This window comes from Panthera tigris, chromosome B2 (assembly GCF_018350195.1).
Source record: "Panthera tigris isolate Pti1 chromosome B2, P.tigris_Pti1_mat1.1, whole genome shotgun sequence".
NCBI classification, from domain to species: domain Eukaryota; kingdom Metazoa; phylum Chordata; class Mammalia; order Carnivora; family Felidae; genus Panthera; species Panthera tigris.
In genome coordinates, this window is record NC_056664.1 from 18,741,445 (window position 1) to 18,754,918 (window position 13,474).

Genomic DNA, 13,474 nt, shown 5'->3' on the forward strand with positions numbered 1-13,474 from the left:
TAATCCATGTTTAGGGTCAAGTTAAAGTCAATGCACCTAAATGAACCATTTAAGGTGCATTTAGAAGAATTGGAAGCAAAGAAATGTGCAGATAGCCCCATTGTCGACCTACCTTGAACAACATAAGCATTATTGAGTATTCTGCTTCTCTACGGAGGTACACATTATGAGTATCTGCATGTTCCTCAGCTATTGACTTGGTCATGAACCTGACAGAAACCACTACATCCCTGACTTTATCTCTGGTGACTGAGACTGGTGGCTCGAAGCTCTTTGGTCATAATAATCATCTTGATAGAACAGCGAAGACTGAACTTGAGTCAATACAAAGCAGGCCAATGAATCAGTGTACATCAGCTTGGTTATTCTACAGAAACAAACAAAAAACCCTCAAAACATCTCAGTGGCTTAATACAATAGAACTTATTTTTCACCTAAACTCCATGTCCACTTTAGGAAAGCTGGGGGTTCTGTTTTAGCCATTTTTATTCTGAGTCAAAGACTGATTGAAAGATCTCTGTCTGGAACGTCATTTGTCACTGTGACAAAGGACAGAACAAGAGAACTCTGGAGGGTCTAGAACCAACATAAACGTTCTGGCCTAGAAGTGATACTTGTTATGTTCACTCACAGATCATTGGACAGAACTAGTTCAAGGGCCCACCCACCCACAAAGGAGCTAGGAAGTGCAACCCTACCACATGTTGAGAAATATTTGATGAACAGAAAATATTAGAAATATTTGACAAACAGCATTAATGACAATATGGCTTCTTAGGAGTGATCGGAGCTTCCTAACAGTTAGAACTGTTCCCGCAGGCATTAATTTACCTCATGAATTGGCAAACCTTCCCATCAGCCAGTGTAGGGTTCAGATGGAGAATGAGCAACTGTCTTGCATGTTATACAACAGATTTCTAACGGAGCAACGGGTCGAATATAACACGGTTTCTCAATTTTTGTGTTGTATCTGCCACCTGTGCCTTTATTAGATTACCTGTATTCCTCAACAAAATTTCTAAAAATGCCCTTTTCTGAAGTCATCGTGTATTTGTCCCTCTTTTCTTATTATTGTTATTATTTCTTTTACATTTAGGGACTTTAAAATTCTGAGAACATCTTAGTAATTGTTATAAAAATGTGTAAGGCTCCTAGCCCATGTCTGGGCCATCTCTGCCTGTACTTCTGCTTGAGAACCTGTAGATTAGAAATTGTTACCTCAAAGGTATTGTTCAAGATACTTTGGTTATAATGAGCAAAACTTGGGAGAGGAAGAAGGATTGCCTGACAAAAGGGTGTTATGAGAGGATAACAGACTGTGTGTGTGTGTGTTTGTGTGTGTGTGATGGGCAGACATCTGAGAAAATAATTTTGACTATACTTTATTTGTATATATTTGATATTTTAATTATATTATTATTTAATTATATTTAATTAAAATAATATATGTTTATTGTGAAACAATGCTAGAAAGTTAGATTGTGGTGAGGGTGCATTAGGGCTTTTAATATGATGCTAAGGAACTACAAGTTATACGATAAATGTAAGTTGACAAAAAGATGTCAATTAGGTAAGAACCAGCCTACCCAAGAAGCAAAAAGTGGAGCTTATTCTTAACAGAAGTTTCTGCAAATTTTTTGTTTAGTGCCAGAGACCAAAGTAACTTTACATGACCAGACTACAGAACAACAACAAAATGAAAGTAGAATTTTCCATATGATATAAATATTTTTATTTTTATTTATTTATTTATTTCTTTAAAAAAAATTTTTTTTTGACATTTATTTTTGAGACACAGAGAGACAGAGCATGAATGGGGGAGGGTCAGAGAGAGGGAGACACAGAATCTGAAACAGGCTCCAGGCTCTGAGCTTTCAGCACAGAGCCTGACGCGGGGCTCAAACCCACGGACTGTGAGATCATGACCCGAGCGGAAGTCGGCCGCTTAACCGACTGAGCCACCCAGGCGCCCCGATATAAATATTTTTATATGACATCCAGGAGTTCACAATGAGGGAATAAGGATACTTGACCATACTTGGCCCTTTGACAGCCAGTAATAAACTTTTCTGTTACATATCATAGATGGCCCTACATTTTTAAGACTTTTATCTCTGATTTTCATCAGCTTGACTCTGATAAGCTAGGTATTATTTCCTTCTTTTATTTTGTCTTCTTGGGGTTTTCTGAGCTTTTTGGTTTTGTGGGTTGATGTCTTTCATCAATTTTGGAAAATCCTCAGCCACCGTCTCTTCAAAATTGTTCTCTGCACCATTGTCTTTCTCTTTTTCTTTCAGGACTCCAATTCCGTGTGTTCATTATTATCCCACGGGTCTTACATGCCCTGATCTGCTAATTTCTTTTTTTCTTTTTTCATTCTTTTTTTCTTTGTGCTTCAGTTGGGATATTTTTTTGATCTCTCTTAGAATTCATCCATCCTTTTCCTGCTATGTCCATTTCTACTGTGAAGTCCACTCAATAAACTTTTCATTTCAAAGTACTTTATTGTTTTTAAAGGAAATTATTATTAAAAAAGTAATTATTATTATTATTATTAATTATTATATTACAGAACTTTTAAAAAGTTCTCTCTTGGAGTTTCTTCCTCCTCACGGTTTACTTCTATCTCTTCCTTTATTTCTTTATCCTAATTATGATTGTTTAATGTCTTTGTTAATTTTATCAGCCGGGTCAGCTGTAGGTCGGTCTCCATTGGCTGTTATCTTTTATCCAGACATCACATGTTCCTGTTTCTGTGGCTGCATCTTGTGCCAAACATAGTGTATAAATGAACTGTAAAGACTGAAGTAGAAGATATTTATCCCCCACTAAAAAGCTGTCTCTGTCAGGCAGCTGTGGTGAGGGGATGATGTCTCTGGTTAGAATTAAGCTAAGTTGGGTTAAGTTGTAGCTTTGGTTAGTGTTAATTCATTCTTGGTTTTCAAAAGTTTTGAGGTGTAAAAAATCCCTCCTTCTCGTCGGGTTTGGTTTCCAAGCACCGTGTAACTGTAGGCTTCTGCCCTGCTCCCTCGCCCTGCCTGAAGATGTCTGGGCCACTGGAGATCTCCCTTTGGCTCTCACCCTGGGCCCAATTACTCACAGGCGGCCGAGCGCTGGATACAAGTGCTAAGGTTGAGAATTGGTAGATGATGAGGACTCGTGCTGTGTCTGGGACTCCTATGTGTTCAGTATTCCACGTTAGGCCAAGATGGCTAAACATTCAGCTGGATTCTCCATTTACTTGCGAAGCCTCCTACCCAGTGACAAGTCTGCTTCTTCATCTATTTCCTAAGATTAAAAGCCACCTCTAGTCCAAGGTCATATATGAAGGGCTTACCCCTCTCTGAGGTTTAGTTTTCCCTAAATTTCTTTGTGCCCTAGTTCCCCAGTGGGTTCAATAATATGCATAATTTTGTAATTTAGCCGGTGTTTTTTCTGTGTTATAGTGAGAATTACTGTCATTTCTGACCACCCTCCTCATAAAGCAGAAGCAGCACTTTGAAGGTCTTCTGTTGGCGAAATTACTTTGTTAATTTTTTTTCTGATCGTAAAAATAACAATCCTTTTCAAAATTTCAGAAAGTCCAGAAAATTGAAGAATACTTTATCGATATGCATTTTCATCATTTTGTAAGGCTTACCCTAATCCTCTCTGAGTTGCTTCAATCTCCAGGTATCTGTTGTCCAAGAATTTTACTTTCTCTTCCAATTTTCCATGTAGGCTTCAGCCTTCAAAATTCTTGTTTTCTTCTTGGATTTTGCTTGTTCTCTACTCTCCTTTCACATGTACCTTCTATCACATGGAAGGTGAAATGCATCACCTTTATGCTATACAGTGAACTTTAGGTCTGTAGTGTGTTTTCCTTCAAAAAATAGGCCCTTCTTGGTACTCAGAAAATAAAGGTATTATTCCAAGGACATTATGACCCCCAACCACCGGGACTGATGAGATGGCATTGGTGGATGGCAGAGACCCATGCATTTATTTCCCTCATTTTATAGTACTCATGAAGCTATTGTAAAATACTCATGGAACTATCACACCATAAGATAGCTGTGGAAATATCCAGGTTCATGGAGAGGATCCTCTGAGAGATACAATGAAACTCGGTGATCCTTTCTTGCTGAAGAGGAAAAGAATGAGTCCCAAGCTACACATTACAGAGCAACAGATCTCTCCTGTGATACAGGGCGAGGGAAAGAGACTACAAGAATAAATAAGATAAGACAACTGTTGTCAGATAAATTCCTTTATTTGATAACATATAGCTCTTTTCCTCCTTTTCAATCAATATCAGTGACTAGATTTTTGTTCATATATTTATTTTTTTAGGGCTGTCAAGGTAGCTGCATGTGACTCTTCTATCTTGTAAAATAGGCTGCCGTGGAATTTCCTTTCGTGCATGAGGACTGGCTTCTCATGGACACATGCTGCCTGGCGTTATTAGGTTTTGTTTAGCGGCCTTGAACTGTCGTTCCTCACGCAGAATGATACTGGTGTTTTACAAGGTTACAGATGAATTTCAACCTCGATAGGTTCTTTTCTTCTTTATTAAATACACTGTAATCTGATTCGTCTTAGAGATAATTAAAATAAAGTCTTAATAATAATACTAGTTATGTGCATTTCATGTTTTATGACCTTTTTTTTGTATTTATTGTCCAACCCAATGGTTGTATCAATTTACTGAGGAAGATGCTTATACCCTTGTCTTTTATTGAGGAGGAAAGTTGAGTGCATGGAAACCTTGATTTAAAAAAAAAAAAAAGTGACTAGCCCAACACCACAGAAACTTAATGATAGAATTGGGTCAGTACTGGTCAAATTCTTACTTTATCTATTTTGGATGTATAGCTGAGTAAGATCAGGTTAGTAGTAGAGGGGCATTTTTAAAGGCACCGATACGAGTAGAAGAAATTATTATAATGGCATCAGTTCAGCTTTATTTTTAAATGATGATTCAAAACAGGTTTCTGACTTCATTTCTCCTCCTCCTCCTTCTCAGTTAGCTTTGATTGTCTTATCACAAAGGTTACTCACAGCCAACTAGCCAAATGAAAAGTATGGCTTGATTAAGAATCTCTTTTGTCAGTAATTTGTGTCTAATGTTTTTAGCTTTCCCATGGGCTGTTGTAGAAAATGGTAAATCTGGTTTAAATGAAACCTGATCCTGTTAATGGTTTAATAGCAGCTGCCACAGGGTTATGGTATTTTTCAACAGATGCTTCTGTTTCATTTTAAACATAAACTGAGTCTTGGAATATTTACATAAATCATATAAAATATGCCTACATACTTTTGGCTAAATATATTGCTATAAAATAGTCTTAGGCAAGTCCCTATCTTTGTCCATTTACAATTATTCACATAGAATTTGAAAAAGAAACCCAAGCCTATGCTCTATTAAAAAAAAAAGATTATTCACTTTCCTGAAATTCTTTTTAAAAGGCCAAAGGGCAAGCTCCATCTCTACATCTGGGGACCTGAACAATGATTTGGTCAATCGGATCATTTCATCCATCTTTATGCCTAACACTATTTATTTAGCATGGACAAATTGCTTATACAGTGGCGTGCAGTACAGTTTCAACTGAAATAAACAGGAAAGTCACATAATTAAATGGGACACTATTTTTCCTTGAAGAGGTAGACGTTGTAATAGTGATTTAAGCTATCATTATACCTAGGATTAGTTTCTCTGGAGTGCGATAGCTCAACCATTTTGTATCTATTTTATTTTTTTAAATGTTTATTTATTTATTTGGAGAGGGGAGAGCGAGGGAGGGAGAGAGAGAGAGAGAGAGAGAGGGAGACAGAGAATCCCAAGCAGGCTCTTCGCTATCAGTGCAGACCCCAACATGGGGTCGATTCCATGAACCGTGAAATCATGACCTGAGCAGAAATCGAGAGTTGGACGCTTAACCAGCTAAGCTGCCCAGGCACCCAAGTTCAACCATTTTTTTAAAAGCATTTCTTCTGTGTAAAGGACTCGTTTGGGGTACGTGAAGACTACAAAGATGAGTGGCAGGCAAGTAAAACGATGATGGTGACAACTGATAGAAATAGTTATACTATAGAAGCAGCAGCTCAAGCAAAAAGAACCAGAAGTTCAGTATACCGTGTTAGGTAACTTATGAAGTGCAGAATCTTGAATGGGCAGGATCAAATTTGTTGCTTGGGTCACATTTTCATGCTGGCATGTTGCTCGATTAATTTGGGCTGGAAAGGTTATGCATGCAATAGTGAATTTTTCTTCAATTTTTTTTTTGATTTGGGTGTAATTGACACACGATGTTTCATCTGTTTCACATGTATAACGTAGTGAACCAAGTTTACACCTGAGCTATGCTCCCCACACATGTAGGTACCATTTGTCCCCATACGCCCCTATTACAGTATCACTGACTACATTCCTTATGCTGTGTCTTTTATTCCAATGACTCATGCAGTCTGTAACTGGAAGTCTGTATCTCACCCTCTCCTTCACCCATTTGGTTCATCCCCACCAGCCTCCTCCCCTCTGGCAACCATCAGTTTGTTCTCTGTGTTTCCTCATCTGATTCTGCTTTTTGTTTGTTTGTTTATTTCTTTGTTTTTTTTTTTTTTTTCAGAGTCCATGCACATGTGAACTCATATAGTATTTGTCTTTGTCAGTCTGACTTACTCTCTAGTCTAGGTTCATCCGTATTGTTGCAAATAGTATGATCCTATCTTTTTTTATGACTGTGTGATATTCCTACACACACACACACACACACACACACACACTACAAGTCCCCCTTATCCATTTGTCCGTCAATGGGCTCTTAGGTTGCTTCCACATCTGGGCTATAATAAATAATGATGCTGTGCAAAACAGTATGGAGTTTCCTCAAAAAAGTGGAAATACCATGGGATCTCATAATTCCACCACTGGATATTAATCAAAGAAACAAAAACACTAATTTGGAAGGACATATGCACCCCTACGTTTATTGCAACATTATTGACAATAGTGAATTTTTAAGGGCAACCAATGGAAGTAAAACCCAACTCCATCCTGAATTCTAAATTATATATAGGGGCCCTTGAATGTAGCACGTTTCTGTGTACAAGCATCCTGATCTCCCCTTGCCTTGGTATCCTTCCCTAGGCACTCCCTCCGAAGAAAGATGTGAAACCTGGCATGGCGTTCTTGTTTGAACTCTGTCTCCTTCGTGGGAAATATGCTTCTTCTGACTGGGTTGTGGGCTGGGCAGCCTTCCCTGTGTGTGATAACAACTTCGATGTAGTGGACGGGAAATTCAAGTGTCCCCTTCTCCGAGGTCATTATGACCAGAAATTCGACAGCTTCAGGAAAATGGAAGATTTGATGTGCCGGGACTTGGACCACTGGCTGTGCAATCTCTACTTTCAGGTTTGTAATATGATTTTTTTCAAATGTTTTATTTATTTTTGAGAGAGGAAAAGTGGGGGAGGGGCAGAGAGAGAGGGACAGAGGATCTGAAGCAGGCTGACAGCAGCGAGCCCCATGTGGGGCTTGAACTCACGAACTGCGAGATCATGACCTGAGCCGAAGTCGGATGGACACTCAACCGACTGAGCCACACAGATGTGCCTGTGATATGATTTTGTAAGTAAAGAACTTAATTTTTTTCCGAAACCAGGGCGCCTGGGTGACTCAGTCATTTAAGCGTCCGACTTTAGCTCAGGTCATGATCTCGTGGTCTGTGAGTTTGAGTCCCGCATCCGACTCTGTGCTGACAGCTCAGAGCCTGGAGCCTGCTTTGAATTCTGTGCCTCCCTCTCTCTCTGCACCTTCCCTGCTTGCACTCTGTCTCTCTCTGTCTCTGTCTCTATCTCTCTGTCTCTCAAAAATAAACATTATTATTTTTCTAAAACTGCTTATTTCTAGCGTTTAGCTGACTTTCGTGCTATTGAAAATTTCAGTATGTATCATAAATCTGTGAAAGCATTTACATCTTAATGCTTTCTTAATGCTGATTAAATTGATGTCTACAAATAAGGAATAAAATTCCAGAATTAGCAGGAAATTTAAAGATAATTTAACCCAAACTTCTATGTCATGAGCAGGCTGAGAAGGGCACCCAAATCCTTCAATTCTCTGTTTATAATCTGCTGCTGCCGGATCTGATCTGTCTCATCAACTTGGGTATAAGGCGATGGTGTTTCCTTATCCAATGTACTAATTGAGCTACTACTTTGTGTTGGGCATTGCTTATTCTAGAAATACAAAAGAAATGAGATAGAGTCTGTGCCTTCCTGATGCTCGCCACTCATTTGATGAGACAAGCATGTGTTCATACATAAGATAATTAATGACCCACATTTCCACGGGATGAAAATGGTCTTCGCCAAACTCCCTTTGCCATACATATCACTTCAAAGCATGCTGTCTTAGTTACCTCAAGAATTAAAAACGAAACACACTCCCAACAAACCCTTGGGTGAACACCATTTATTTGTACATATTTGGAAATTTATTTTCTAACCAAGTCTTTTAGCAGAAATGTCATTGCAGAAGTTCATTCTAGGAAGACACCACGGAAGATCAAAAAAAAAAAAAATGACAGCATACCTTAAGTGTAAAGCATTCCAGCAGAATTTTAGTTTATTTCGGTCCTCTATGTGCAAATTTATTCTTTCTGATTATGATGGGTTTCCACAGCGCCTGTATCAGAAAATGCTATGATTTTTTTTTTCTTCCTTACCTGAGTGTTTGACATTTCCCTGTCTGTCTGTCTGTCTGTCTATCTAGCTAACTAGCTAGGTTGCTATCAATCTAATCTAATGTATGTATGTATGTACATGTACATATATATGTATTGTGTGTGTATGTATGTATCATCTATCTATCACTGTCATCTACCCACCTAAGTGATGGAACTATTAAATACGGCCATTTCCAGGAAACACATGTAGTTTTGGCTTAAAAATCAGCAGCTATATATCCTTCTTATGTGATGGTCTTCCCGTTTCCTGTGTATTTTATGTTGAATCAACCGGCATGTTTCCCCCTCTTAGCGAATACCATTATAATGCTTTGCTGAAATATCTTTTTGAGATATTATGGGTTGCTGTTAAGAAAACAAATATAAATATAAATATGTACCTTTCTACTCATTTTAAAAATAGTCACCATTCTGGGACAAATCTGACTGTATATTGGAATTATGTAGGAAACTTTAGAAATAGTCCAAATCTTGTTCTCAGAGATTTTGATTCAATTGTTTTGAGGTGGGGTATCAGGATCCGGAGTTTATAAAACCTTCTATGGTTTAGAAATGCTGATATAAATACATTTGAAAAGGGAGACCATTAGAAATGAATTCAAAGGAGTTATTGAAAAATCCCTCAAATTTTGAAGTGAGCTAACCCAAACAAAATATTTTAACCCAAAACAAAATATTTTATAAGTGGATGATTTGAATACCAAGTTAAAAAATCAAAATGAAATAAAATACAGTTATAAAAGCAAATAAATTTTGATATAGGTTTACTAGTGAATGTGAAAGGCATCTATGATTTTTTTTTACTATTTGTTCCCTAAAATTCAGTGTTGTGTTAACTATGGCAAGGAAATCCAGCACCAATTTTATTTCATAAAGGTCATTTCGGAAGTGCTGGTATTGATTATAAAGACATAAGTATGTTATATTTAAGATAAATCAAGAAGTGATGTTTAAAATTTATAAGGTCAAGAAAAGTAGCTATTTGCAAAACAACATTAGAAAGCTTGATTTCACTAAAATTTACTTGATTCGAACACATTACTAAAATTTTCCTTTTTCTTTTCTGACTCCCTTAAAAAAATGGTGAAATGTAGTATTATGGCTTATCTGTAGAGCCCACTGGTCATTATTCATTACAGATGATTGTAATTGTCCACTGACTTTCTTATTTGTTAATAAATGTTTTTTCTCTGTATATTTCATGGGGGGGCCGTGAGTCTTATCAAGGAGAATAGTGTCATTATTTAAGATAGGATTTTCCGATTGTCAGGCAGCATAAGTAGGAATGTATTTGCTTCTTTTTCATGAGGATAAAAATGAAATATTTTTATCTTGAAATCCGATTTTCCTCTTATGTGAAATTCTTAAATATTAGGAATTTTCCAATGTGAGTCTTCTCAAATGCAATTTTTGAACAAGTAAATGTAATTTTTGAGTACTCCTTTTGGAGTTTCTCAGGAAAAAAAAAAAGTAACTTGGATTAGAGAAGAGAAAAGATAGGTAAATGGGATACTAGAACAGGAAAGTCATTTCTGTAATGCAGCCTTAGGAGATATTAAAGGAAATAAGTCAGATAAATTATGATCATTTCCCTCCTGTGTCTGTGAGTGGAAAAAAAATATCACACTCAAAGAGATTGTGGCCAACCCAGAGCACGTAGCTAATCCATGACCTCACACGTTCTACCATGTTGCTTTTCGGGATAGAATTCAGGCTCACAGTCCGAGTGTGGAGACTGGGGAACAGGTCTGATTCGTCCCCCTAGGGTATGTGAAAAAATACAAGGGGATAAATTATGCAAGCAAAATAACCTTTAACTTTTCCCTGGCAAAAGTTCCTCACTTTCTTAAATATTTCACTTCCAATGTCATGGAGTTTTTCCACCAAGCACTTTATTATTAAATTTGTAAACATAGAGAGATGTTAAAAAAATTGCACAGTGAAACCCATACAGTCACCCCCAGAGTCTACAATTTTGTCTTTTATTTTTGGACTAAAAACGTTGTTTCTTGGAGATAGTAAATACAGAATGAATATTTGCTAACTTGATCCCAGCGTAAGTATCAGATAGTGTTATTTGCAAGAAGATATTAAGGAAAATTATAAGGTAAAACAGAGGAAAAACTAAGAACTAAATAGAGCAATGAAAATATCTAAAGCAATTATGTAAATCGTTACTACAAAAAAAGCATACTTTGTAAAACCGCCAAACAAAAGCAATTATAAGGTTCGGAAAATTGATTCGCCATTGACCTTTTAGAGTTTGCAAATTGTATCATTGTTCTAGGGTAAAATTCACTGTGTGTGAAATATTTTCAACAGTTTAGATAAGAGATTTATCTCTTAATAGGTTATTAAACTTCCTCTGTGTTTGGATGATCAAACAACCTATGAAAGGCAGACTCAGCTTCCTCCCGAATTTCCAGTTTCTTTAATGGCTGGAGCAGAGACAGCAGAATCAGGCGTGGAGAATACGGCTGGCCTTTCAGAGAAACAAACAGAAGAAAACATTTGTTCATCCCTGGATGGTAAGGCTAAAATCCTCCCTACGCTCTTCTCAGGGTTAGTTGACTGTCTTCAGCATTCTATTACTAATATTTCAAGTTGTGTTATACTGTAGAAAACTGAGAAAGAAATTTTAATTATTAATGTAGTTATTTCTATGCCATGCTGTTTAAAGAGAATGTAATCATTGACAAGAATATTAGTTTCCATACTGCATAATTATTTACTAATTATAATCAAATGTAGAATTACTTCATTGAAACACAGGTCTTTCTCCACGGACTTGTGGCTTAAAGTAAAGCTCTAGAACTTTCTTGCTTGCTCACAAGAGTGGTAACCAACAAATGGCTATGAAAGAGAACATACTCTCATAAAGCAGTCTTCAGCTAATATAGTTTATTTCATAAAGCTGTTTTCAAAGACTGGCTTAATCAAGCACTAAATAAGCAAATAACATTCTCTGAACTAGTTAATGTACAGCTTACAGAAGGGATATATTAGCGATTACTATTATTTTTTGCGAAAGAATTATTTCCTTTACCAAAAGATGTACAAGATTCTTTAACAGGTTGTATCTTCCGGCAGTAATAATAGTATCAGGAGTAAGAGTATGGGCTGAACTCTAGTACAACTAATATTAGAAGACTTACCAGTAATAATAATTACATGTGATACATGTTTTTCCTGTGCCAGGCACTATAGTAAGGACTTTATTTTTTAGTTCGGAAATTAGCAAATATTTCAAACATATGGTTCAGCAAATAACATATACCAGTAATAGTAACCAGCTGTGCCCATTCTTGATACTTTGCCATCTTTGCTCTACGCCTTTTCTTTTAAAAAGTAACATTTTAGGGGAACCTGGGTGGCTGTCTGTTGGGCGCCAGACTCTTGATTTTGCCTCAGGTCATGATCTTGGGGTTCGTGAATTTGAGCCCCGCATTGGGCTCTGAGCTGGTAGCACGGAGCCTGCTTAGAATTCTCTCTCCTTCTCTCTCTGTCCCTCCCCCTGTTGCATGAGCATGCATAAGAGTGCATTCTCTCTCTCTCTCTCTCTCTCTCTCTCTCTCTCAAAATAAATAAACATTTTTTTTAACGTAACATTTTACATGTGATTCAGGTCACCTGTGAACTGCTTGCTACTTATGTTCCAACCCTCTTAGACTTCCTATTGATAGTTTCCGTGTATGTTTCAATACATTTCCTACAGATATATGTAATTATCAGCAATGTATAATGTCTTTTCTATGTTTTTAAAGGTTATGTAAGTAACCATGCTTTATACCTATTTCTGCAACTTTATTTTCTCTCAGCATTATCCTTGAGATTTACACAGCTCATACACGCACACTTATATATATTTTGGTTTATTGATTCCTTTGCCGTATAATTGCATACATAGCAATGTGCATGATTTTAACAAAATGTGTTTATTTTTATTTTATATTTTGTTTCAAGTTTGGCTCAATTGTAAACAAGATTACAGTGTTTATTCTTGGACATGTTCTCCTTAAGCACATAGGTGTGAATTTCACTAGCATCTATCTACCTAGGAGAGGAATCACTGAATCACAGGGCACACACTTAACTGCCATCAAAATTGTTGTATCAATTTGCCCTTCTAACAGATGTCTAGGATCTTGTTTGGCTCACATCCTATCAATCTTTGTTACAGTCAGTTTTGCCATTTCAGTTGCAATGAAATATCTCTTTGCTTGAGTTAGAATATTCCTGAATATGACTAAGTTTGACCATTTTTTCCAAATGTTTCTTTGACCATTTGGTTTTTATCTTCTGTGAACTGTCTATACCTATATTTTGTTCACTTTTCCTCTGGGTCATCTTTTTCTTTTCTTTTTTAAAAAAAATTGTTTTAACGTTCATTTATTTTTGAGAGAGAGAGAACATGAGTGGGAGAGGGGCAGAGAGAGAGGGAGACACAGAATCTGAAGCAGGCCCCAGGCTCTGAGCTGTCAGCACAGAGCCCAACAAGGAGCTTGAACTGACAAGCTGTGAGATTATGACCTCGGCTGAAGTCGGACACTTAACCGACTCAGCCACCAAGGTGCCCCTAAAACTTTTTCTTATTAATCTGTAAGAGTTCTGGACTTTTCTTTTTTTAATGTGAAATGAGTCATGGGAAGTACTTGATTTCTAATTCAATCTTTGACTGTTACTGATTATTCACTCATTCTATTTAATTCATTTAAAAAATCAATTGAATTAACTTAGCCATA

General features: G+C 36.9%; 1 protein-coding gene across 1 annotated transcript in view; it reads left to right on the forward strand.

Annotated features, from left to right (window-relative positions):
* LOC102949347 overlaps positions 1-13,474 on the forward strand; it is a 247,426-nt gene that overhangs the window by 100,961 nt on the left and 132,991 nt on the right. Inside the window, exons 9-10 of the mRNA XM_042987577.1 lie at positions 7,133-7,396; positions 11,083-11,260. Of these exons, the coding sequence (XP_042843511.1) occupies positions 7,133-7,396; positions 11,083-11,260 (442 nt within the window). The remainder of the gene's footprint in view (positions 1-7,132; positions 7,397-11,082; positions 11,261-13,474) is intronic.